This window comes from Oryzias latipes, chromosome 1 (genome assembly GCF_053564925.1).
Source record: "Oryzias latipes strain Hd-rR chromosome 1, Olatipes_Hd-rR_3.1".
Classification (NCBI taxonomy): Eukaryota; Metazoa; Chordata; class Actinopteri; order Beloniformes; family Adrianichthyidae; genus Oryzias; species Oryzias latipes.
The window spans coordinates 16,424,437-16,451,943 of record NC_136237.1 but is presented as its reverse complement, the minus strand read 5'-3'; the positions used below and the strand labels follow the sequence as shown (position 1 = coordinate 16,451,943).

The 27,507-nt window shown below is 38.7% G+C and overlaps 1 protein-coding gene across 2 annotated transcripts; it reads left to right on the top strand.

Moving 5' to 3' along the window:
• Nucleotides 1–514: 514 nt before the first annotated feature.
• On the top strand, nt 515–27,507 carry tmprss6 (transmembrane serine protease 6). Of its 2 annotated transcripts, none has more exons than XM_011478389.4 (18): nt 515–753; nt 1,785–1,905; nt 5,009–5,151; nt 5,768–5,835; nt 6,632–6,813; nt 6,936–6,977; nt 9,327–9,531; nt 9,697–9,833; nt 15,188–15,300; nt 15,385–15,494; nt 16,321–16,463; nt 16,540–16,638; nt 17,178–17,291; nt 17,446–17,562; nt 19,517–19,685; nt 21,537–21,814; nt 23,054–23,190; nt 27,191–27,507. In XM_011478389.4, exons 1-18 carry the CDS (start codon nt 679–681, stop codon nt 27,347–27,349), a joined length of 2,412 nt encoding a protein of 803 aa, XP_011476691.1. In that variant the 5' UTR covers nt 515–678; the 3' UTR covers nt 27,350–27,507. The 2 variants fall into 2 exon arrangements, with proteins under 2 accessions (XP_011476691.1, XP_011476686.1); XM_011478384.4 differs by having other exon boundaries at nt 540–753; nt 1,782–1,905.

The following is a 27,507-nucleotide window of genomic DNA, read 5'->3' as shown; positions in this document are numbered from 1 at the left end:
TAGAAGTCCATGAGATTTTGGCTTTAAGGAGTCAGCGGGTACTTCCTGTTTGGAATGCAAAGGGTCATTCCGTTTGGTTTTCTATATACAGCCAATGGGTGAAGCAGGTGTTGATGATGGCTGGATGAAAACAATGAAATACAAAAAAATATAGATGCTCAAAATTAAGATTTTTAATAGATTGTAACTCAGATAAATGAATTCAAATCTATACCTCTGCATGTAGAATACTCGCTCTCTGCCTCAGTAGGATTTCCTGTTTGTGTGGAAAATGGGCACTCTGAACAGAACCCTGCATTCTCCCAGTAGACTTACCTCCCTATTGGGAACTCTGGGATTTAACTGGTTGCATCACTGTTGCCAGGTGCCAACAGAGCAACTCCTTGTTTTCTAATAGGAGTCTGATTTACAGGTTCTCGATGCCTTTTATTAAGCCTTACAGTGCTTTGTTAACCCATCATGGTAGCTTAAGTTAGTGAGCAAATACTAGTGAGCTTTGGGAACCTTTGGACTTACAAACAGAACGGGAGTTGTTCTCGGCCTGTTGGAGAGTTGTCTTTGGCTGTTGGATCCACAGATATGCACAGTAAAAGTTGGAAAAATAGCAAACTTTCACATCAGAGAGAGGTGATGGGATTACAATGGTTTTAGGAGGAACCCGTCATTTGGAGTGATTCCATGGCGCTGGGGCACGGCTCAAAGAAGTCAGTTTCATGTGACCAGGAGGTCCCACCTGCTTCTCTGAACAATGGGGTCAGTAGTTTGTTTTGTATACATGCATTGTCTATCCTAGAGGGTATCTGTGACAAAATATGTTGAGGTCTGTGCAAAAGGAGTAGGTATTTGTAACAAAACACATGAAACATTTTTTAAAGTCCCAACACTAGAATCAAGCCGCGTTCAATTTGACCTCACGTTTTTGAGTAACATAATGGCCGGCAAGATTGACTCCTTATTTCTGTTAGGCTGCTTTGGGCTTCATGTGCCACAGCAAACCACATCACAAGCTGTTTTATTTCATGTTCTTTTTGCTCCTGTTTTAACAGTTAAATTTGGCACATTTTGTTGAATTTGTGATTTGTCAAATGCTTCTAAATCTCTTCCTGTCCTTACCTTGACTTTCTCACTGCTGACTCATGCACTTTTGAATCTGGTCTTTTATCATAGATCAAAAGTTTGTGAAAATTTTAAATCTTAAACCTTTCTGTGTTATTCTTGATATATTGATATGAAAAATGTGTGATTTTTTTGTGTCTTTAGCGTGTGAATTGGCCCTAGGCCTGTTGGCAAAAATGAACAAATAAATGAATTGGCTTTTTGTCTCAAGGTGGAGACTGGAGGAAGTTGTTGTGGTCTTAAATGAGTGACTGTGAATGTTAGTGAAATTTCTTGAGCATAGAAAAGTTTCTCTGTAAAGCTTGAGTTTCAATTTGGCTTTCAGGTTTCTTTGCCGTGTTTTGCTTTTCTCAGAAGTGACTTTATTTGGAATTTAAGGGAAAACCCCGAACGAACATTTTGCCGCATTACAGATCTAACATTCTTACATCGAGTCAAGTTGACTTTAATCTTGTTTTTTTTCTTTAAACCTTTTTTTTTTTTGGTAGTCAAATGAAAAATACACAAATATTGTATTATAACAACACTTTCCATCTTTTAGTCTGGGGTCACTGGGCAGCTGTGGCTCCTCATGACCCATTAGTGTAGTAATTTTACTTCAAAACTAATAAGGGAAAATAAATGCATGAGTGGATGAATTAAAAGATTGTTTCAATGCTTTGAAGCAGGGAAGATCAACAGCTCCATCAACAAGGAACTCAAGATCCCACAAATCTCTGCTAGTGGTCCTGATCCTCCTGATTGTGTTGATCATTGCTGCCGGAGCTACGCTAGCCTGGTACTTCCTGGGTGAGTATTCCTAACCCTTTTCCAAGTGTGGACTTATCCATATTTTAAATTACTACAGTACAACATAAAACACCTTTTATTAAAACTTTTTCATGTGAAATAACGGTTCAGTGTGCGACATGAGCTTAAAACAGGACAAAATGATATTGTTTTATTCCTTTCAAAAAAGATATAAACAAAAGTGTTCAGATTTATAAAACTGTTACACCGGAGCTTTAACCAGTTTCCCTCACAACTGTAACTTTTCAACCCTTAATGCGATCAATGTAAATCAGCGTATTCTGTTGCAGAGAAAAGCGGCTTCGCACCTTCCTGTTCCGGCTAATGACGTAAGGGTGCCATGTTTTCTGTAACCAGGTCCTCTTGCTCTAGGCCCCCTTTCTATGGCTGAGCAGCTGCTACGCGCCTCTCATTCTTCTCCTCTGACCCTGCCACAGTTTTTAGAGCTTCACATGACAAATTCATAAGAAAAAACACTTGGTTTTATCTCCATAGCAATCATTTTACGTTTTGGGTGCTTGAGGGTGACTAACGTGTTTATATAATTTTTAGAAGGATCGCCAAAAGTAAACTTTTGCATGTTCTTGACAAGTTGTGTTTTTTTATCAATCACGCCCACATTCCTTATATGTTCAAATCGAAGGTCATAATTTCGTTCAGTTTGAGCCATGGATTCATGTATAACATTTTCATAATATTCTTGTAAGACATGTGCAAGCAAAAAAAGCAACGCCACTTTTGCGAGCTCGACACACTACAGCTGTTCAAAATTCCCAATTGCTAATTCCAACATTTATTCCCATTTATTCCCAAGTAGGTTCTCATTAATGATGCTCTAGATCAGGGGTGTCAAACTCATTTTCACCAAGGGCCACATCAGCATAGTGGTTGTCCTCAAAGGGTTGGATATAACTTATAAATGTAACAAAATGTAATGAAAAATAAATGTAACAACTACTTAATGTTAAGTAACTCATTATTTATTTACTATAACTTTTTAAAGTGACACTTACAGGTGCATGGAAAACAAAAGTTTGCTTGTTACTCTAGCATAAATCCTTTTAAATTTGATTCTGTCAGGTTACGTTATATTGACAGTGTTTAAGTCCTAATGTATAGTTGCCCAATCCGATATTTCAAGTCCGATTCCCCCCAGTTATGAATAAATACACACCTTCCTCTTTCGGCTTCTCCCATCAGGGGTCGCCACAGCGAACAAGTCGCATGGTAAACCTGGCAATGTTTTACGCCGGATGCCCTTCCTGACGCAACCTCCTCAAACCGGGCTTGGGACCGGCACAGAGGTAGAGAAGGGAACAGGGAGCAGCCCGGAGTCGAACCCTGGTTTCACGGTTGGAAGGCACCGCAAACCAGCACGAGCTAAACCGGCTAAATAAATACACACCAATTTTTATTTTTTATTTCAAGAAGTTAAAAAATTATATGCTCTTGCAGGCCACATAAAGGCCACATTTGGGCCTTGAGTTTGACACATGTGCTCTAGGACTTAGGAGGTGATAGATCATAAATCCTATGAGGAGTTTAAAAAGTGTGGCTGGTACTAAGGGTGATTTGTTTTGTGGAACATTCAAGATGCCGGCCTCTTCCTGAGGTGAAGCTCTACGAAACTACAGTTGTGGTTGTATATTTAAGCTTGTGGCGTGTGTGAGGAATTTTGTAAAGATCGCTGGAACAAGTTTTCTTGTTGAGGAAAGATGTCAAATTTCGCATTTTGGCGCAAAATAGCACCCAAGCTGTAGGTCCTGTGGCCATCCCATAATAATTTCAAAACTTCCTTTGAATATGTTATGTTGGACATGTGTGTTTTTGCTACATTAGTGTATTTAGAAAAATTTTTTTAAGCCCCATAGGAGATTTTTGCCCCATTCCTTTTTTTATGGTTCATTCACTAGGTCAAGAAATCATTTTCACTGGGTGAATTTGGCAAGTTTTTGAGCATATGGCGGGGGTGAAATTATTGCTCGAAGGCAAAGTGAGACAGATAAATTGCAAAAATAATATGGTCCTTGCAATCCTGCTGTGGGTCATATAAATGTATATAAGAGTAATACTTGGTTATTTAATATTCTTTATTGCACAAAACCAGTCCAAAATCCCCCATTTTCATTTAAGATTTTTTACATGACTGCAAAGCCGTTCACAACATTGGTTGTGGTGCAGCGGTAGGGCGGTTTACCCATGATCATAAGATTGCAGGTTCAATTCCTACATGCCTTGCATGCCCATGAGTTGATGTGTCCTTGATCAAGACACTGAACCCCACCTTGCCTCTGGTGGTAGGCGGGTGCCTTTGTTTAGCAGCGGAGCCGCCACCAGTGTGTGAATGTGTGTGTGACTGGGTGAATAGGTCTGTGACTGTAAAGCGCTTTGGGCCTTGTAGGTAGAAAAGCGCTATATAAGTATACGCCATTTACAATTTTACCATTTCACAAAGATGTACTAACAGAGTCTTTAAAAACAGGTGTGTTACCTCTGTAATGCTTTGCCTCTAGTGCATCTGGCACAAGAGCTACTTCTTTTGCTCCACAAAAAGTCAGAGTACTGTGTTGGCTTGTAGCCTGTCCAGTAAATGTTTATCTTTCTCAAAATAAAATTAAGCAAATGTAACTTTGCATATATCAGTAAACTGTTTAAGCATTAAAATTATGGAGCATTTGCAAATGTCTTGACTTGTTTTGAGAGTTTTAAAAAACATTTAGACCATAAACAAATTTAGTTGTATTGATTTAGTTTTTGACTCTCTGCCACTCTTTCCTTTCAAAGCAATTAACCAGGACACAGAGCTATAGATAAGCATGGATTACAAAGTGTGTTTGTTTTTGAAGTATCTGTTTTAAGTTGTAGCTATGCATAATTTCCTAAATTCCTTCAAATTCTCCAAAGTTTTAAGAAATATAAAATATTTTGTTGTTAATACAGGAAACACTGAAATATAAAATTAACAATAGAAGTGTCTTTAGCAAACTTACGTAAGAAACTAAACTAACACAAGAGTTGCTCCCAGAAATAATACAGTAAGACATGCATTCAATTGTGGACTTACTTCATTAATATGGGCATGTTTCTTCTACATCCATGACAGAGTACAGGGTCTGGACATTAGAACCTTGTGTGGAGCAGCAGTACACAGGCTATCTAACCATCCTAAACAAGAATTTTTCTACTGAATTGTCCTCTCACAGCAGTCCTGTGTTTAAAAGAGAAGCCAAGGGAATCCAAAACACGGTGAGCAGCAAAATCCAACATGTCTTCATGCTGACTGACACAAGAGGAACCTGATAATCAGAAATGATTTAGAAATGTAAAAGTTTGTTGATGGATCTTAATCTTATCTCATAAAGCAAGGAAATCCTCTCAGACATGTGTCTAGAAAAATTGAAATCATAATGTATAACTGTTATTGCTGCATGGCTACTTTCCACTAAAAATGCAAAAAAAAAAAAGTACTCTTTCAAATTCTGGAGAGATTCTGTGATTGACTCAGTTCTGTGGGAGTTTAGGGCATTGCCATCTTGTTATTGACCAAATGAGGAAACAGTTGTGTATTTGTAAAATCTCCTTGTACAAACTTTCTACATTGAGAGTGCCTCCTGTGGTGACATCATAGTGCTCTTTTTCTTTAAGACATTAAGGCTATGATTCATTTGCTGTTGGTGAAATGTTATCATGCTAAAAACTCCCTCATACCAATCAAAACTAGCATTAAAACAGTGAACCATTGGGTTTGTTCTTAGCATAGAAGAATTATCTCTATTTTTATTGGAAGAAATAAAGACTTTAAGATCTGTTTGAAATTTAGAAACTGAAACATCAGACAACATTATTTTTTTCTGTCTTTTAGGTCAAGAATATAATGAAGGCTTCATGTCTGTCACGATACTTTAACTACACCACTGTTTTTGCTTTTGGGTAGGTAAAGCAATTTATTAAATGAAAAACAATGTATTTCAAATGTGAAACATTAAACCAAAAGTGTATACACAAATATGAAAGATAACACAAAAAAAATGAAATTAATTTGACACAAACAGTAAAAAAAAATATTGAAAAGTTTAAAATTCTTTAATCTTTCTTCAAATTATTATTATTAAAGAGGTGGTAAATAATCCTTAGGATATTTATTTGAAACCCCAAACAAGTGTGTGGACTATGAAATGTAATTTAGATTGTATAATATATTTTTAGTTCAGTTTTATCTATGTTACTTTAGCAAAATTCTTTACACTTTGAAGCAGTGATCACACTGTCAAAAAAAAGTCATGAGAAAATTGCAGCCCAATTCTAAGACTGAAAATTCTTGCTTTTCTTTCAAATTTTTTACACATTTTTGCAATTATTAAATTTTTATACGACAATTTTCAATGCAAAAATGCATCTAAATTGCTAGGAAGCAAATCACAGCAACCTTTAAGGGTTTACGGCGAAAAGGAACACAGCAAAAATATATATTCTGAGCTTGAGTGCATGTGTTTGGGTTTTTCAGACCATACTAATGAAAAAATAAACAATTTGAAGCAGCTAGGCTTGCAGTTGTGCTTATTAGTCAGAAAAGCAATTGAGTCAAACAGAAATAAATTCAGTACTTGAAAAGTACTGAATTTAGGAGGGAAGGAAAAGTTGTAGAATCAGTTCCATTAGATTTTGATGTTCAAGATTCATGTTCAAGATTCAGCTTTATTTGAATTATTGACCTTTTTTCTTCAAGCCAGGGCAGTCTGGTGGCTCATTTCTGGATAGTTCTGTCCGTACCCAGGAGCCATGATGGTGGAGTCACAGTGGAGAAGGTGACAAGGACCCTGGAGGAGGGCCTGAGAGAGCGATCAGTAACGGAAGACACAAGCAGCATTGATGGCTTTCTGTTCCACCTTCCCACGCTGTCTGTCAGTGGTGAGAAAAAAACATTTTTAGTGGGAGGGTGCATGATGGAGATACAGCAAGTGCTTTTAAACCAGAAATTTTTTATTTTATTTTACAGGAAATATTTTTGTGTCTTTGTTCTATTCCCACAGAAACTGATCCCAAAGTCATAGCTCTTTTAAAGGCTTCCTTTGGTATAAATGTTTCTTTCTTTTCTTTTTTCAAACATGCATGCAACAATGGAGACAGTTTTTTTTGGGGTTGATTACAAATGAATTGTATGGATAAACAAGAGTCACTTGCATTGACTGTTTATCACAGTTAAGGAAAACGACATTCAAAAATGTTCAAACTATAGAAGTCTTGTTATTAATAACTGAATGAGATGCAGCTCTTTTGGTTATATTTTAATAGAAGTTAATTTTGTTTATTGGAGCAAAAATTGAAGACATTTCATTGATTCATTAATGCTAATAATTTACAAAGGAAATTTAAGATGTTGCTCTGATTTAAAGAAGTGCATGGCAGAACTAATTCCAAAAGCAAATTTTTATCTGTAAGTCCCACTCATCTTTTTATCTATTTCAAAGATGTTCAATTCATTCAATTTTCAAAGATGTTCAATTCATTTTTAGTCAAAATAAAAAAACATGTATGATTTTTTTGGGACATGGTTTCTGCAGCATGGCAGTATTTCATTAGAAATTCACCTCTGAGTTGTGTGTGGGAGTGTTGGTGCGGAGCAACACCGCCCCCAACTTTCTTCCCCTCTCTCAAAACTAATCTCTCTGCCTACAGCCCCTCACACCCCCAAACCAACATTACTGGTGCAACAAAAATTGTGAGAAAAATTGGAGCTATTTAACTGTACAGTATTAAGCCAGATTACCAGTTCAAACGAGGAAAATGAAGACATACATGGATCTATTTGTCTGCAAGTGGATGCATCAGAATGGAACGGAGAAGGAAGCTTGTGACCCATCCGGTTTTTTTTTTTTCTCTTAATCACAAAGCTCTAAAGCTCCTTTTTCCATGGCATTTTTTGTCTGCTCCCGATTTACAAAAATGTGGCTTAAGAAATGAAATGCATTTTTTAAGCTTAATTTTCATTATATACAGTACAAATTGGACACACCTTCTCATTCAAATGAATGGAAAGGTGTGTCCAAACTTTTGGTCTGAACCTCCATCATCAGAAAAATGTTAAAAACATCAAAAACACAATTTTTTTCAGAGGGGGTCTTTAAAAAAAAAATTTCCTTTTTCTTAATAAAGAGTTTCAGTTTTTTCAAAGTAAGACGCAATTTAATAGTTTTGGATAGATATGTGATAAACATTATTTGGCACAGTCCCAGATTTACACTCAACCGCAACAGGCTAACAGTGGCCTCATGTTTTATGTTTGTCAGCAGCTTCCTGATACAGTAAATTCACTTTTTTCTATTGCATTTTAAGGCTTTGTTTCTAAAGAAAATAGAGAAACTGAGCAATAATTACAGCAAAAAAAGAGAGAATATCATCCATCAACCTTCTAAACCTGCTTCGTCCCTTTCGTGGTCACGGGCTGCGGCCAGCCACTCTTGGATGAATGCAGGGTACACCCTGGAAAACTCGCCAGTCTGATGCAGGGCCAGAAATCACACACCCATGCACACTCAGAGTCACATAGGGACAATTTAGAGAAGCATGTTTTTGGACAGTGGGAGGAAGCCAGAGAACACCCAGGAGAACATTCAAACTCTACACAGTAAGGTCCCCCATTGGTGATTCTGTTTCAGGTCCCCCAGCCAGGACTTGAACCGGGGCGTTCTTGTGCCATTGTCCACTGCGCATTTTGAACATTTTGTCCACTGTGCCATCATGAAGCCAAAAGAGAATCAATGAAACTTATCCAACAATGGCAAAAAAATTAAAATTGCAGGAAAAAAAATGTCAAAAAAGATATTTGGCCGTTTTTTTTTTTTTTTTTTTTTTTTACTGTTTAGCTTTATTAGTCATAATTTCACCAGATGTACCAATAGCAACTACTTAATTTAACAACAATGTTGTATATCCTGCCATTTCTTCTAGAAGCCTAAAAGTGCATGAATAGGTGGCTTTACTTTCTCCATAGATAATGAAGAAGAAAAAAATTAAAAGAAAAGACAAAAACACCTTTAACTTTTGCACTTGTTGAGGTTGCAGCGCAAAGAGAAACCTAAAGAAATACCAAAAAAAACTCAGTAAAAGGAGCTATGAGAGCTTTCTATAGTCTCAGTTTATAGAGGACTGTTTTCTCAGTAGGAAAACAGACACCTCATCTGATGGGGTTAGGTGAAAATTCAACAGGCCTAATTAAGGTTTAGTAAGCTGCCAGAAGTGTCTTGTTAAATTGAGGAAAATAAATAGCAACATATAACCAATCCTAACATAGTGGATAGTCCAATATCTACTGTAAATGCGATCTGACTTTCCCTACCTCTACACCCGATGACCTTTCCTTCTTTTGCAAATGAGTTGATTAATCACAAAGCATATTCTTATGAGTTTATTTCTGTTTGAAGACTGCTACCGCTATAAAATGGTGGTTCCCAGCAGACTTGTGGCTCTCCGTGGTCCTGACACACAGCGCTCCTTCTGCCTGTGGCACCTCCAGGCTGCCCGTGGCTTCCAGCTAGAACTCCACATGGAGTGGCTGCTGCCAGAGTGCAGTGACAGGCTGCTAGTGTACAACTCCCTCACCCCATCCGATAATCATCTCATCACGTCGTGAGTTTTTTTTTTTTTTCTGCAAACGTCAGCATTACAGTACTTTGCAAAAGTCAGCACCTCAGCGCTTGAATGTCAAGTTAAATATACTTTTTAGTACAGAATGTTATTTATTTTGTTTTGCGGTCAAATGCGACCCATCGCCGCCTCTTTTCATCTATGTAGGGTATATGGCTGCAGCAGACATGAGCATGTGGTGCGTGTTCTGTCATCGGGCGAGTGGATGACAGTGATTTGGAAACAGGGTCTTTACAACTACAGAGACCCTTTTTCTTTGTCTGCACAAGCCTGGGCCCAGCAGGGTAAGATAAGAGAACACCTTTATTCTTCTTTCTCATGCAGCAGCAGAACCCCTGAGTCAGTGATAAACATCCATGTTTGTTCTTTGTGTCATGAGACCTTCACTTACTGTTTATTAGAAGAGCCGCAAGATAATCAGACTTGCAAAAGTTCATCAATGTATTAGTGTACTTTTGTAAAGACAAACTCTGTTGTAATTCAAAAGCAGGACATTACAACCTCCAAGAAATATTGTCTAGATAATTGTCAGGAAAATCTTTCTGAGAATGGACTATAAAGAAATTATGTTTGTTTTGTACCCAGTTTCAAAACATACTAAATACACTCACTGGCTGTTTTATTAGGTACACCTTGACATGATGGCATCACAGTTATTGCAGATTTGTCAGCTGAAAATCCATTCATCAATTTTGGTGATCCTGTGTAAATTGTAGCCTCAGTTTCCTGTTCTTAGCTGATAGGAGTGGCACAAAGTGTGGTCTTCTGCTGCTGTAATCCATCTGCCTCAAGGTTAGATTTGTTATGCGTTCAGAGATGCTCTTCTGCAGACCTCTGGTATAACCATTGGTTATTTGAGTTACTGTTGCCTTTCTATGGAGGGAACCAGTCTGGTCGTTCTTCTCTGACATCTGGCATCAAGATGGCATTTCCACCCACAGAACTGCAGCTTAATAGATATAGTAAGGGCTGTCGTCTGGACTTGTTTTTTTAAAGTTGAAGATGTTTCACCTCTTATCCAAAAGGCTTTGTCAATTCTCAAATTGCTGGTAAAAGAGCTGTCATTGTCTACTTAGACTATATGGTTTCGGGTCGTTAGGAGTGCTTTGTCCTCAGCTGGGGGTTGGGGAGCCAGTGACTCCCTCCCTAACCTGGTCATCTATTTCAGCTGTTAACGACCCAGATGAAACTGGTTCGGTTTGTTTGGGTTTCAGAACACTGCTGTAGATGGATGGAAGAATAAACCTAAGACCACCAGTCTTATTACAGTTTTTCTCTATTGGTTTGGCTCATTTCTTGAAACAGAAATTACATTCTCAAAACTCTAAGATCATTTGGCAAAACAGTCTTACAGTTTAGCACAACACAAAAACTCAATAGCAAAAGCTAATATATCTCCCAAAACTGTTCAGTCATGCTTCATAACTAAATTCCTTTCCCATGTAAAGAGTCAGTGCCACCAAAAAGGCAAAGATCCTCCTCAATTGCTTTGGCTCATTTCTTCGACCGGACGTTTTCAACACTCTTGGTACTTTTCTCAAAATAATGTGGATGGTTCGGCACAACACCATGGTTCACCTGCAAAAGCTCATATCTCTCCCAGAACAATTCACTCACGTGTCAAAACTAAATTTCCTTCTCATTTAAACAGTCAGTGCCCCCAAAATACTTTGTCCCTTTGGCATTGTGTTAGCACTGCAAGTCAAAATGATTAGACGTTTTGTCACTATAGCAGAGGACCACTGAAATAACCCTCATGTCCACCTTTCAGTCTTAGCTCAGTCCTTCATTGACAATGGTTACTGTACTGTTTTTGTATAGCTAATAGAATAAATTTTTGTACAAAACTGAAAAAAAGAAAAAGGATTTTAGGGTAAGAGTAGCCTTTACAGTAACAGCACACATTGCACTCATACTGCCGAGGAAATTCTGACCATTATCATTCACACACATAAAGTAACTTTCATACATCAGAGTAAAAAGAAAATGTTTACAGCATAATATACTTTATAATTTAAACACAAACAAAAAACAATGAAAATGATATGCAGCCTACAGTGCTGTAAAAATTGCCTGTTTCACAACTAACAGTTCTTCACTGGTCGCTGTCCTCACCCTCCCTCTCCTGGCCATCGTCCTCACCCTGCTTGCCGTTCACATCTGCTGTCTGTCTGGCCATTGATTCTTGTCCACATCACAGCGTATTTTCTCCCTTGTGATGCAACGAAGGAAAAAACGGCGTGCATGTCGCAACCATCCCCGACACTGATCTCCTGTAATATCCTCACACGCAGCATCCATTGCATGGAGCAAGGACCTCTGATCTTGAGCCAGATGCTCATACACTCTCCACCTCCAAGCGGAGAAAAACTCCTCAATAGGATTGAGAAAAGGAGAGTAAGGTGGTAGGAACACTATGAACATCCTTGGATGAATAGTGAACCAGGCCCTGATGACCGGGACATGGTGGAAAATCACATTGTCCCATACAATAACATATAGTGGTAGGTGAGGCCCTACGAGACCTCTCTCATTTTCAAGGATAAAATCAAAATGTAGGCAGTCCAAGAAGCTGAGGATCTTCTGTGTATTGTATGGGCCAAGACTGGTGATGTGAGTGGCCACACCATTCTCACATATGGCAGCACACATAGTTATATTGCCCCCTCGCTGGCCTGGGACATCGTCCTTCGTTAGTCAAGTTCTAGTTTCACCTGACTGTCAATTGCTGTAATAAATTTATCAAATGTTCCAAGTGATTCATATATCGTATTCATGGTATTGTGTTCTTGACTGATTTTGACAATTTAACAGACTATTGCATGTGATGACTTAAACAATGAAATGTTGCTGACTCATTTTGGAGCAAACAACCATTAGACTGAGGATCAACAATCAGTTTAGATCAACAAGATCTATTCACTTGGAATCTGTGCTAAATGAAGGCTACCTGTACTTAATCAATTGAAAGATGTACTGAGACATTGAGACATGTACTAAGACATTTGAAATTTGATGAAACTAATGAGAAATGCCATTCTGTTGTGAACAATTGCAGAGTGGTTTGGAGGTTTGTCCATATTGTTTTGAGAATATAATTTCTGTTTCAAGAAATGAGCCAAACCAATGGAGAAAAACTGTAAGAGAAAGCTTATCTTTTTTTGACAAAGATGGCTTTTTTTACTCCTCGCTCAAACAATCCTTTCTCTCTGGCTAAAATTCGGAATTCACTATCCTCGAACGAGTGGTTTTGTGCCCTTCAGGTGGAGGTGCACTGTAGACTCAGGTCCACTTGAGTTGGCTCTGAGATGTTGGTAGAGCCGCTTGTGTAGAGGTTGTTTGGTTTCTCCTATAAATTGTTCATTGCAGTTCTTTATGCAGTGGATATAGTACACAACGTTGCTCTGTTTGCAGCTAGGAATTTTGTCCTTTGGATGAACCAGTTTGAGTTTTAACAGGTTTGAGATGAACTGCGATGTTATGTTGTCTGAAAATCCTTTTTAAGACAGGTCTGGGATATGAGGAATTGAAATACTGTTCCCTTTAGGCTCTTGTTCCTTCTTGTCTTGTTTTCTTGGATGTTGGGATCTGGTGAATGCCCAGTCAGGATATCCACAGGTTCGGAGGGGTTGACGACTATGTTGTTCTTCTTTCCTCTTTCCGTCAGAGCATGTGGGCAGCTCCTGGGCTCTGTGTTGTAAAGTCCTGATCACACCTAGTTTGTGCTGTAAAGGGTGGTTTGAATCAAATAACAGGTGTCTGTGTGAGTTGGCTTCTTGTACACTTCAAATTGGAGCTGTCTGTCATCTCTAATTATAACTGTACTGTCTAGAAAGGCTAGGCTGTTCTCCTTTGTGTCTTCCCTGGTAAATTTGATGTTCTTGTCGACTGCGTTGATATGATCCGTGAAGGCCTCCACTTCCTGGATTTTGATCTTGACCCAAGTGTCGTCCACGTATCTGAACCAGTGGCTTGGAGTAGTACCTGGGAATGAGTCCAGGGCTCCTCTCTCGTGTTTTTCCATGGACAAGTTGGCCACAATGGGAAAGATTGGCGAGCCCATAGCACAGCAGTGCATCTGCCTGTAAAAGTTTCCCCTGAATTGGAAATATTTGGAGTTGAGGCACACTTCCAGCAGTTTGCAGATGGGGTCTGGTGTCAGATTTGTTCTTTCTTGTAACTTAGAGTCCAGCAGTAATCTCTTCCTCACTGCAATCACTGCCTCGGTGGTGGGAATGCAGGCGAAGAGGGAAGTTACATCCTAAGACACGATCGTCTCGTCAGAATCCAGCTGGAGATGTTTGACTTTGTTTGCAAAATCTTGTCAATTCCTGATGTGATGCTCTGTGTTGCCAACCAGAGGGGCCAGTATAGTAGCTAGGTGTTTAGCCATGTTGTAAGTGATGGAGTCAGTGCTGCTGACAATGGGTCTCAGTGGTATTCCTTCCTTGTGAAATTTTGGGAGGCCATAAATGCAGGGAATGTTATTACCGGGTACAGTCTGTAATATAGTGGCTTGTCGATGACTTGATCTCTCTCCAGTCTTTGTAGGCAGTCTATAACCTTTTTCCTGTAGCCGCATATCCTGTAGACATTTATATGTGCTCGTGGGGGAGGAGTCAGACCTGGATGGTAACTACATGGTTTCTGGTTGTGAGGACCGCTTACTACATATTTTCTCTGTTTTGGAACATTCTTTGTAAACTGCATAGATTGTTGTGGGTGAAAATCCCAGTAGATCAGCAGTTTCTGAAAAGACTAACCCGTCTGGTAACAACAACCACGCCATGTTCAAAGTCACTTTAATCACTTTTCTTCCCCATTCTGATGGTAGGGTTGAATTGCAGCAGATTGTCTTGACCATGTCTGCACGTCTAAATGCACTGAGATCCTTCCATGCGATTGGCTGATTAGAGATTAAGAAATGCAATATTGAGCAGTTGTACAGGTGTGCCTAACAAAATGGCCAGTAGATTTCAAAAAGACTCAATAGTAAAACATGTATCTTCTAGTTTCACTTTTTTTAAATTATTTCAAGATTTATTTAAAATCAAATCTACATTTACATTAAATGAAAAAATAAATCCACACACGACTTTGAAAATACTGTAGGATTTGAAAGGGGAATGGAAGAAGCTTAAGCTTATAAAAATCTAAACCCCGACTCAATAACACTGGTAACAACAAAACAACAAAATTAAACAATTTGACATAAAAACGCTAACAGGAAACACCTGACGAAGACAGACAGACACGCCCAAGTACCCCGACCAAACACCAAACCCCCTATAAAAAAGGAAGGAGGAAACACGATGCCTCAGCTGAAAAAATGATATGACTTAAGCAAAGAGTGATGGATGGCTCTCTGTTTGCGTCTGCACATTAAAGATACATAGGAGATTTGACCGGCACATACACAGATCTGGACACCCACACATATGTAAAAAATAAAATCCATCACTTGTTACACAGTACTCACATTTTCTCAAAGTCTGCTCATCAGTGCTGTCTTCTAAGTTTATCTAAGAAAGTTTCATTTCTAATATTTAGCTGCTTACATTGCTATAACAGGGGTGTAGCTACCCACTGCAATTTTCATTTTCTTACATTAGCTGTCCTTATTTTTTCTCCCCTGTAGGCTGTGACTTTGACATTGAACTGAAGGAGGTGTCAGGGGTGCAGGGAGCACTGACAACGCCTTTTTTCCCCAGCTACTATCCTCCAAACACCAACTGTACCTGGAGATTTTCAGTGGGTTTCAACTCATTTTAGTGTTTTTTTTGTTTTAGTAATTACACTGTCATAATTTTTATACCATCCTGTGTGTAATGGCAGATGCCTGGTGCAGGTTTGGGTTTGGCTTTAGATTTTGAGGGCTATGAACTGAGTAGAGCCAGCTACAATCAAGTCTGTACCCAGGGACAGTGGATTATCCAGAATCGCAGGTATTTTTCTTAAAGTCTGCTACATTTTTTTAAAGAGATATACTTGATAAGCCCACACAAAACTACCTTTCTCGTTTTTCACCTTAAGGCACTTTCTCTTTTCTTGTAAACCGAAAACATATTTTCACATGTGGAATAGTTGTATATTGAGATTGTTGTGTAGGCTGCAGGTGTCAAGCCACCAATGTGCAGAAATGAAGGTATTTTAGGTTCAGTCCTTCCTCTTCGTTATGCTTTTAGCTTTTAGAAACCACATGCAGGTGGCAACGGAAAACACATATTAGTTGAAAAAATACCCCAGCATGCTACACTTTTCATGTTCTTGCATTTACATAGCCCATTTAAGTACAGTTTGTAAGGATTTAAATGGTCACATATGAGGAGAACACAAAGGTTCACACAAAGGAGGTCTTCAAGACCATTTAATAGATTGAGGTTTCACCACAAGAGTTCAGAAGAATGCAAATAAGCACATTTAAATCAAATGAAAATGAGGATGTTCATAAACATTTTGTTCAAATATTAAAATTAGCTGCCCTCCTGAATGAGCTGAAATAGTTCAAATAAAACCCTAGTTTAAAACCCTGACTTTTTTTAAAATCAGAATTGTACACTAGGGGGCAGCATTGCCCAATATGAGATTCTCAGTTTTTCTTGTTACCCAATTCTTAATACTGCATTGCCATATTGGTTTTTTCGTATTTATAATCATCTGAAATTATTACACATAAAAAAATGCACATTTTTAACTGATATAAGATGTTTTTCCCTCTTCTCAATGAAACATGGTTGACACTTCCCCTGAAATGATTCTTTCTTTTCTTAGACTATGTGGTACGAGGGGCCTTCAGGCCTACTGCGAACGCCTCATCCTGCTCTCTACAACAACAACTGTTATCATGACATCTGAGGTGTCACTCACAGGACCAGGGCTTCAGATACGCTACAGCGCCTTCAACATGACGGACCGTGAGTTATAGACGGAGGAGGAAATGCAAAAGCTGCAAAAGTTAGATTTTAATTAAAGGGGGGGTTTGCTGCACAGCTTGTCCAGGTCGGTTCCTGTGCTCTGTGAACGGCCTCTGTGTCCCTGTGTGTGATGGAATCAAAGACTGTCCCAACGGACTGGATGAGAGGAACTGCGGTACAGTCTTATTATCATTATTGGTTTCAAATTTCTGACTGAAAAGTGATGGGTTTAGAAGAAAATTTTTGAAAAAATGAAAACAACAGAGTGCTATTTACAGTAAATAATAAACAAGTTTGGTCAATGGTAAATGGTTATACTCATATAATGTGTGTTTTTACCTTACTCAACAGCCCAAAGCACTTTACAGTCACAGTTCTATTAAACCACACATTCACATTCACACACTGATGTGTTCACACGCACTCTGTCATCAGTGTGCGAATGTGTATTAAATCTAAAGAGAGAAGGATTCTATTGAATGTGCATAGGTTAAGAAGACCAATCTAAGGCTTAATTTGCATGGGAAGATTGCAAAGTCTGTTGGTGTGCAGCAGTGTTTAGAATAACTAATTACAAACACATTTGTCGCCATTCTCATATTACTTGTTGCTGCCGCAAAGAAGTCTAAAGCATTACTAATGAATTCTGTATCATTTTGACTCATTACATTTGCAGTAATTATTTAGTCTTAAATGGGTTTCATTATGTTTCAGTGTGTGTGGCTCAATTTATATGCCCAGAGGACAGTCAGTGTGTGGACTACTATAAAGTATGTGACCAACATCCAGACTGCCCTGAAGCCACAGACGAGATGAACTGCACTGAAGGTGATCTCAAATTTTTACTCTAAAAAGAGCAGCGATCTGTGAGTCCTTCTTTGTATTTATGATCACACAGATTTGCCTCATTCAAATACTTAGTCAAAATACTCTCAATCAATGGCACCAAGTGAGCCCTTTGGACATGAAGTGTTGCTTTCAGGTGTGCAGTGTACGGATATGACCTATGTGTGTGCTGATGGAACATGTCTGAAAAAGCCAAACCCCATGTGCGACTCTGTCACTGACTGCCCTGATGGTTCAGATGAGAAGCAGTGTGGTGAGATTCTCTTTAAAATTCCTTCATGTACTATGAGTATTCTATATTTATTTTTGACAGTACGAGTCACGTTCTATGCATTTTCCAGTGTCATTTGCTCTGCAAACACTGCAACAAAAATCATTGTGAATCTAAAGGTCCGTACACACTGGGACAAATATTCGCCAGGCGTTATTCGCCAGCGTTTTTCGCCACGTTTTTTGTGTTCACACCCAGGCGATTTTCGCTGACGATGAGCCGAGCGAACATGCAATTTCATTCCCTGACATTAGATGGCGCTTAATATAAAACAGAAATACTCCTGTACACAAGGTGGCGCTGCGCAACTTTACGCTTCTTAAAGTCGCTTTTCACTCAGAAGAAGAGAGCAAGTATTCACGCGCTTGTCAGAATCATACAAAGAAAACATGAATATTTCAAGCACCAGTTGCAGCAACTGGTGCTTGGTTCGGGAATAGTTTAGAATGTCCGTCATTATTTCTTCGCGGCTCATTAGATGCAACTCGGCGTCTATCTTCTTCGCTGGTATGTGTGCTCAGCAAGGCAGTTTTGTGTTTGAGCGCCCCCAAGTTGTGTTTTACTGTAACTTCAGAGGCTCCAGACACGTGTGCAAAAGCGCCGTTCTCATTGGTCGAATAGATTTCGACGCGATGCGTCCCAAAAAAAAAACGAACCCGAGGCGTTTTTTTTTTTTGCCGCTTTGACGCGTGGCGTTTTTTCCGCGTCGGTGTGCACACTCTCATTGGTGCCCTTTGTTTGGTCACGAGGTGTTAAACGTCGGCGAAAATCGCGCGCGAAATTCGTCCCGGTGTGTACAGGCCTTAAGGGTGTGTTCAGACTGCATACATTTGATTCGCTTAAAGTGAACCAGAGTTAGTTTCCCAAAGCTTCAGTCTGAATACCCCGAAGCGGACCCTGGTCCGGGACCAAGAACCACTCTCGAACCCATCTTTTGAATTGGTCTTGGTTAATTTCCAAGCGGACTGAGCTCTGGTTAGCTCTGAGTGTGCTCAGTCTGAACAGGCTCTGTACTCGTATTAGAACAACTGGAACAAAACAGCCACAGTAGCCGGGCATTACGGGATATAAACAGAGTAGGAATCAAAGCAACCATGACGATGAGTCACAGCAACTCATTGAAATTTGGTTGCATGAATGCAGGCTCATTAAAACAACTTTTTACATAAAACATACTTCTTGTCGACAGTCCATATGTCATAAACACTTACCGGCATACCTTCTGCATCGTCTCCTTAGTAACCACCTTGCAGCATGCCTTGGCTGTCCCAAAGTAATGTTGTACCTGATCCAGACGTTGATATAGCTGTTCAGAATTGGTCAGCAAAATATAAAGTCTGAATAAGTGAACTATCCTGACAAGAATTGCAGTGTGCACAACTTCCATAATTTCTGCCTCTCATTGCTTTGCCCTTCCCTTTTTATTCCTGGCCAATGACTGAAGAGATCCTTATTCAATTGGTTTTGTTTGCAAGCTTTGGTTTCAAATATAAGTATCCGGTTGGAAGGCAGTGTGAATACAGACCAAGCTCGAGGTTCAGGACAAAATATGGTCCAAACCAACTGACTTATTCAGTCTGAAAACAACCTATTAAAGTAAGATTGATGTCCAACCAGAACCTTCAATTGTAGCAGGTGAACTATACAAAGAGAAGCAAAAAAGTATCTTTAACGATTCTTAAATTCTGCAAGTTGTCCTACTTAAAAGGTTAGAAGAGGTCTGCTTTATTTACCATAGATGAATTTTAATGTGGGAGACAGCAGATTAAATAAATAATCCAGCAAATTCCATTTATGACTTTTAAAATATGTATTTGTAAAATAGAGTGTAACTTGGGAAGCACAAAATCAGTAATAGCATGCTGTTCTTTTTCCTGATTGTTATGCCATTTTTGTAGTAGTTACATCGCTGGCTTTAATAGTTGTGTAATTTCAGACTGTGGACTAAGACAGTTTTCCAGCCGTATTATTGGTGGAAAAGACGCCTCAGAGGGGGAGTGGCCATGGCAGGCCAGCCTGCAGGTGCGAGGCACCCACATTTGTGGGGGTGCATTGATCTCCAGTCAGTGGGTGGTGTCTGCTGCCCACTGTTTCTATGATGACCGGTGAGTGAAGAAGTGAAGACCGCTGCTCAACAAAACAGACTTAAGAAACACTTGGGTGACTCATCCATAGATTTATTTTCGTACCCACTTTTTACCTTTCGGGGTCACAGGGTCACCAGAGCACATCCTAGCTATTCTTGGTCAAAGATGGGTTGGGGAAATTGTCAGTCTGTCACAGGGTACATAATCACTCCCACACACACACACACACACACACACACACACACACACACCTAGTGACACTTCGAGTAACCAATTAATCTATTAATCATGTTTTTTTTAACTTTTTGGACTGTGGTAGGAAGCCGGAATGACCGGACCCACGACAATGAAAATGGTTTTTTTTGTGTTTTTAACTTAGTCTCGTGGCATTTTTCTGATGAGGGGGGACATATATTAAGGAAATTAAGCTTAAAATTCAATTTCTGAGTATTTCCTAATTCAAATTTTTGTGATTGAGTAGCAGACAAAAAATGTTGTTTGAAAAAGGAGCTAATTTGTTACGTAGAAAATACACTGTGTAAGTCACAAGCTCCCTGCTCCACTCCATTCTGATGCATCCACTTGTATACAACTAGATCCATGTTCATTTGTTTTCCTCATCCAAACTGACATCTGGCTCAAAACTGTACGGCTGGATAGCTGCAATATTTCTCGCCACCAGTAATGTTAAGTGCAATCAGGAAAGCATGTAAACAAAGAGCTTTTAGCAGCGGTATGGGGAATGGGACGGGGTTCCTTTGAGCCAACAGCCCACAACTCAGAGGTGAATTTCTAATGAACTACTGCTACTCTGCAGAAATTATGTCCTAGAAAACAACACAGTTCTTTGATTTTGGCTAAATATGACATAATCACTTTAGACCAGCTTTATCCCCGTTTATCTCAGTCATATCAATGTATTCACATCTCGTGGGAAAATGGCATCACTTCCTTTCCTGACATAAGCAAAGAAACGATCTTTAACGTAAAACTCTTTCCTGTTAATTCTTATGGTCACTGTGAAAAATTTTACATTGGCTTCTGGTTTCCACTGTGAAAATCTTTCTGACTTAATTTACATATTTAAAATCTTTATCCATCAACAGCACAAGCGGGTGGATGGCTCAGTTGGCTGGGTGCAAGACTAGCACACAGGAAACCTGGGGTTGCTTTCATGTTCTGCTTTTTAACATAATTGTCTCGTTTCTGAGTAATTTACCACAAATGACAACAGACTTCATTTCAGATTTTCAAATGGTCTGGATCTAATGTAATTAGAGTGCGAAACAGTGTGAAAAGACACGTTAGGTCTATTAGTAATTCTAAATTACACAAAGTACAAGAGTGCACAGTCATTATCTCTGCATGTCTCTGTGATGCATGGGCGACCTCTCCGGGGTACATGCTGTCTCCTACATAACAACAGCTGAGTCCAGTTCCATCCTCAGCTCTCAGTAATCCTTTTTGACCCTGAACAAGATGAAGTGGGTGCAGAAAATGGATGAGATTTGAGCAATTTTGTTTATTGTGTTTGAGGCCTTGTCTGGTCATGCTTTTACTCTGAAAACCAGAGGGGAAAAAAACTGCAAATTAGCAGTGGTTTTAAAAACTCATATCCTTTTCTTGTTTTTTAAAGCTATTTAGCTGTAGTACAAAGTACAACACTTGGTGACTGGTCTGTGACTTCTCTTTTGCGCAACGATTGACAGCTACTCTGTTTCCTCTTCATTGACTGAAGAAAATATAAGGAAATGACTAAATATGTGTTTATTGGAAACATTAAAATTTCTTTTGTAAAAAAGAAACTACAAGACAAAATGAATAAACCTAACACTTTGAATGTATTTTCCCCCTCTGCACACGCTGCAGCCTCTACTCCCCCACCATGTGGACGGTCTACCTGGGTAAACTGTTCTTGAACCGTAGCAGCCCCACAGAGGAAGTGGCTCGAGTGCAACACATTCATCTTCACCAGTATTATGACGATGAGTCCCAGGACTATGACCTGGCCCTGCTTAAGCTTGACAGACCAGCATCTGCGCTTCTTGCTGAACACGCTCGACCTGCATGCCTGCCGCCTCCCACCCACCAGCTGGAACCAGACCTGCTCTGCTGGGTCACCGGCTGGGGGGCGCTCAGAGAGGGAGGTGAGCGGAGAGAGGGAGAGGTGAAGGGTTTCTGACATAGAGAAATAAGTTGAAGATGATTCACACTTTTTGTCACTTCATTTAATAATTAGAAACCTGTGTTTTTTAACAGTATCACTGTTTTTCATTTATTCCAAATTTTAAAAATGAACAAATTCAGGCATAATTTCCTAATTTACCAGGTAAAATAATTTACATTTACTTCTTCAAACCTCAAAAATATTTTTATTTGAGCATTTGTTGGATTTTTTTTATGTACAATGGACTCATACTGTCAGGTACAGGGCTCGATGAAGGACCCAAATGCAGGGACGTGAGGCAGGTGGTTCCAAGTACAAATGGTTTTGATTCTATAAACAAAAGCCCTGCCGAGCAGGGAACCCACACAAAACCAACTCTCGATGTAACCTGGTAGACAGGGAAGAAGACCATATGGACCAGCACAAGAGGAAGGCAAAGACGATACATATATACAAACTGGACTGACGAGACACAGTTGAAATCCATCAGGAGAGATTGGGACCAGGGATGTAAAACTCAAACTAAGACAGGCAGGAGGAAACCTTCAAAATAAGACAGGAAGTGAAATTAACACAAACAGAACCTGAACCACAACACACACAACATGACTCAAGTGGATGCGTGAGTTAGTTCCCTGAAATGATTGTTGGTCTGCCAGTCATACACCAATGTGCCAGTGATTCAAAAACAAGTCTCTCTTGTTTATCTGTTTATCAGCTCTATCCATCAATAGATTTTACTTCTACCAAATTAAACGTTGTTGTTCACCTTTTGGGTTATCCCCTTAACACAGCAAATAAGCTCGGACTGATTGACACAGGTGTTTTGGTAGAGACTTTTATGCCCGATGCCTTTACTAACACAACCCTGTATTTTATCCGGGCTGGGGACCGGCACAGGGAGAACCAGACGTGGGCCCCCTTGTAGCTACATCTTGGTACAAAATATTTTCTATCCTGGCATTTATTACACATCCAAAACATCTTTTCTTCACTTAAAAAATTTACTTTTAGAGTTCACCAAGATATGTTATTAAGTAAGACTTGTTTAGAAAAATCTAATTTTTTAATGTACATTATTTGAAAACTGCAGCTGGTCATAGTGAACAATTTTAAATAATACCAAGAGTGCTGTCTCCTTAACATTAACCAGACAAAGTCCAGAAGAGTGTGATGTTATTGAAGCCTGCGTTCTTTAAGTGTTTTCCCATCTGTGCAGGTGGAGCCAGTAATGTTCTTCAGAAGGTGGACGTTCGACTTGTCAGTGAGGAAGACTGTGTTCGCTCTTATGGCCATCTGATTTCTCCCAGAATGCTTTGCGCTGGTTATCGCAACGGAAAAAAGGATTCGTGTCAGGTAAATAAATGCACATTCACAGCAGATATTTTTTCATTTACTGTTAACTTTATATGTAAACAAAAAGGCTAAAATGTATTTGAAATGTCAAATGGCTCTTTCAGAGTGAGTTTCTTTTATTAACTTTTAAGTTTTCTTTTCTGATTTAATATAGATAGTTAAATTAAAACATATTTTCCCTTCTTTTAAATTGATTTGCCAGTAAATGCATACTTGAGTTGAAAAAACCAATACCAAAAAATGTTTGACATGTTTTTCATATTAACAGATAACTGGAAACTATTTGAATGTGATACATAACATCATCACTGTGAGAAACTTTATGTGATGAGCTTTTGTGGTTCTTCTTTTTTAAGTTTATATTGTTAGCCATTATGAATCATATATTTAACTGTTACAAATATTTTTGTGTCCTAGGTCAAATCTGTAATTGATTTAATTTGAAATGGAAGAATCTAAGAAATTCGATCATAGTTTTGTTTGCAATTCCTGTACAACAAACCCATTTTACATAGAAAGTTGACATTGATTAGAAAATAAGGAAAAAACATAGTTGTTAGAAGATGATACCTTCTTCTTGACAGTGCAGTTACTCATAATCATAAATACTGCAATCATTGCAATAATGCATAGACATTAATGAAATATAATGATTATTTATTAGAGTCAAGTGGAATTTAATTTAAGCTGATATGAACCCATCTCTGTGATTAATATTTTGATATGTTTTTTTTGGCATAGTTTTCATAATCTGGTCCTTATCAGATCAAGTGAAATTTATTGATTGTCCTCAGTAACAAATTAATAATCAGGGTTCGTACACTTCTTTAGCAATGGGTTTCCATAACTTTTCCAAAACTTTTCCATAGCCTTTCACAGAATTTCCAAAACCAAAAATAAAGCAAACTATTGTAGTTGGTGCCGCTAAATCAAACCAAGACACATTATTGATACATCTAAGATTTACTGCCTTGCATTTAAAATTGCAGCCACTGTATTAACGGCCGTTTCTGTTGATATGGAGGAAACTGCATTGAACAAAATAAAAAAAACTTGGTTGATCTCTGCTCCAATTTTTTTCGTAATTTTTGTTCTAAAATTTTTAAGAACTCACGGATTCTTGAGAGTCGGGACAAAAGACAGAAAAACTAAATCTGTTCGATTTAATGTTCATACTATTCAAAAAATGTTTTGATTTTCTTGATACTTATTGTTTTAAACATTTTTAACCCTCATCTTTTATTTGATACAAATGTTTTTACAATTATGAAAACTTAATGTTTTTCAATGCTGGTGACTATTTTGACCTAATGCAGAGGACAGGAGAAATAACATAGGGCGCCTAATCACTAGTCATGCATTTAAGGAACACCTTTTTTTAAGTAAATATCTAAGATAAAACATAATTCCATTATTCACAATTTCTTTAGATCTAACATAGTGAGTCAGTCAATCAATTTTAAAAATAATAATTTTTATCCTTAAAAAATACTTTTTCATGTGGGACATGTTTTGTTCAGACTCTCAAGAATCAGTGAACTACAAAAGCAAAGAACCACAAACTAACTAACTTCATCTTGTTATGAAAACTACAAGATGATCTGCAATTCAAAGTCGAAAAGCCACAATGTGTCCATGTCATAGACATGATCTGTTTAGTTTATGTGCTTGTCACAATATCAGCAGTCTGTTTTTTTTCTTCCTACTTACTTTAACCACAAACATTACAGAGTCAAAAGTTGGATGAAGTTCTACTGACCAGTATGAACTGTTTATTTTTGTCTGTGGTGATGCAGAAAACGAGTTAGTTTGCTTTGATGTGAAGCAGCATGTGAAGCTGCAGAGGCAGACAGGGACCGTCAGAAATCCCTAATATTATTATTCATTCATTCATTTTCTATACCGTTTTTCCTTTTCGGGGTTACGGGGCTGCCGGAGCATATCCCGGCCATCCTTATCTCCTCGTTATGGGACTATAGGACTACACCTGTAGTATGTATATAATAAAAAAAAAACGCCCCTCTCACCCTCCGCGGGTGGATTCTCCTCCAAGCTCGGGTCCTCTACCAGAGGCCTGGGAGCTTGAGGGTCCTGCGCAGTATCTTGGCTGTTCCTAGCACTGCGCTTTTCTGAACTGAGAGGTCTGAGGTCTTTCCAGGTATCTGTTGTAGTCACTCCTCCAGCTTGGGGGTTACTGCCCCGAGTGCTCCATTTACCACAGGCACCACTGTCACCTTCACTTTCCATGCTTTCTCCAGTTCTTCTCTGAGTCCCTGGTATTTCTCCAGTTTCTCATGTTCCTTCTTCCTGATGTTCCCATTGCTTGGCACTGCCACATCCACCACAACGGCTCTCCTCTCTTCTTTATCCACCACTACAATGTCTGGTTGGTTCACCATTACCATCCTATTAGTCTGGATCTGGAAGTCCCACAGGATCTTTGCCCTGTCATTTCTACCACCTTCGGAGGTGTTTCCCATTTTGACCTTGGGGTTTCCAGTTCATTTTCGGCACACATGTTCCTGTATATTATTCCAGCCACATGGTTGTGGCGCTCCATGTATGCTTTACCTGCTTGATTGTTTTAGGCGCCTCTTTGCACAGCCTACATCTTGGGTCTTGCCTGGTGTGGTAGATCTGAGCCTCTATCACTCTGGTGCTCAGGGCTTGTTCCTGAGCACCAGAGCTATACATACATATATATATATATATATATATATATATATATATATATATATATATATATATATACACAAAAATATTAAAGTGAAATCTGAAGAAAGTTATAGCAAGATATCTGAAAAAATTAAAACGAATTTGACCACACCCACAATGTGAGAGTCCAGCATGTCACCCACAGACTTTACTGCTCTGTTCCCAATATTGTAGTCGTGATTGACACACAAACTAAATTAATAAACAAACAGTTCATACTTGTCAATATTTCCAATGTTTTGCTTTGTAGTTTTTGTTGATAAATCAGGAAGAAGAAAATAGATTGGTGATATTACAACAAGCACGTAAACAAAAATAATTATGTCTATGACATAGACACATTGCGGTTTTTAAACTTTTGATTACAGCTCATCTCATAGTTTTCATGAGCAGGTTAGGTTAGAGCCCAACCTGTTTGGTGTTCTTTGCTATTGTAATTATTGAAAATATTAGAACGAAAATCCCAGAAAAGATATAATTGAAGATCACCCGTTTTTTTTATTTCTATTCAATGCAATAAACTTCCACAATAACGCCATCATGACCTGCTTCAAAAAATTATCTGACCGAGTGGCTTCTGCAGCGTTCCAGAGCTGTCGATCCAGAGCTCACCAGCCCCGCTTCTCCCATGCTGCTAATGTCGATGAACTTGGAGGAAAGTTTGCATTTTGCACATTTCTGGGGCAAAACACGTTTCAAAGTTTTTCAGTACCCACAGCTGATACCTGTCCTTGAAAAAGCCACTCGTTATTAAAAGTTACATTTCCCTTGGATTTTGTAGCAATTTACGATCGCAAGCTGAAAGCAGTATGACAACTGATGACAACTTAAACAGCTTTACAATAGCATTAGGTTGAACTTCTGCCTCAATTTAAGTCCAATCTCACGTTAAACTATTTTATTTCTTTGAGTTTTTTGCATACAAAATATTAAAATTTCACGACTTCTCTTGAACTATCTTTTCAAGGACCTAGTAATTAGATTTTCAATTTCCAAAACGTTTCCAGGTTTTTCCTTAACAGACGAACCCTGAATTATTCAAATTGAAGTAAAACACAGACAATGGTTCTCGCACAATGAGTGATTTCAAGACTAGTTAACAAAAGTTTCTCCAGGTCATCAATGAGCTCTTGGTTCCCAAAATCCTGAACTCAAAAACTGATAGAAAAGAATCATGATACTAAATTTCTGTTTCAGCGTTTTACAGCATTTGTGTAACATAATAAATAATAAAGTAAATGTTTCCATTAAAAAGATTTCCTGTACCATTACCTCTTTTTATCAGGGAGACTCTGGCGGACCCTTGGTTTGTCAGGAGGCCTCAGGTCGCTGGTTTTTGGCTGGTGTGGTGAGCTGGGGAAGAGGCTGCGGGCGTCCAGACAACTATGGTGTCTACACTCGCATCACAAGACTCACTGATTGGATCAAAGAGATCATCTCCTGAGAATAATTTAGAAAATTAAATTAGTTGAAGTTTGCGGTTGACTTCTGTCTATCTGACACATTGATAGAACAATTGTCAAAAAGTGAAACTCATTCTTATTTAAGTGAAATCCTTCACAACTAAAGTCAAATTTATTGCAGATGGATCTACAGTTAATC

Bases quoted from the DNA above. Each gene is read 5' to 3' on its own strand.
- tmprss6 (XM_011478384.4), top strand. From the start codon at position 679: ATGGCGCTGGGGCACGGCTCAAAGAAGTCAGTTTCATGTGACCAGGAG. The intron at 5,836-6,631 runs GTAGGTAAAGCA...TTTTTCTTCAAG, and splicing joins ACCACTGTTTTTGCTTTTGG to CCAGGGCAGTCTGGTGGCTC. The intron at 15,495-16,320 runs GTATTTTTCTTA...TTCTTTTCTTAG, and splicing joins TGGATTATCCAGAATCGCAG to ACTATGTGGTACGAGGGGCC.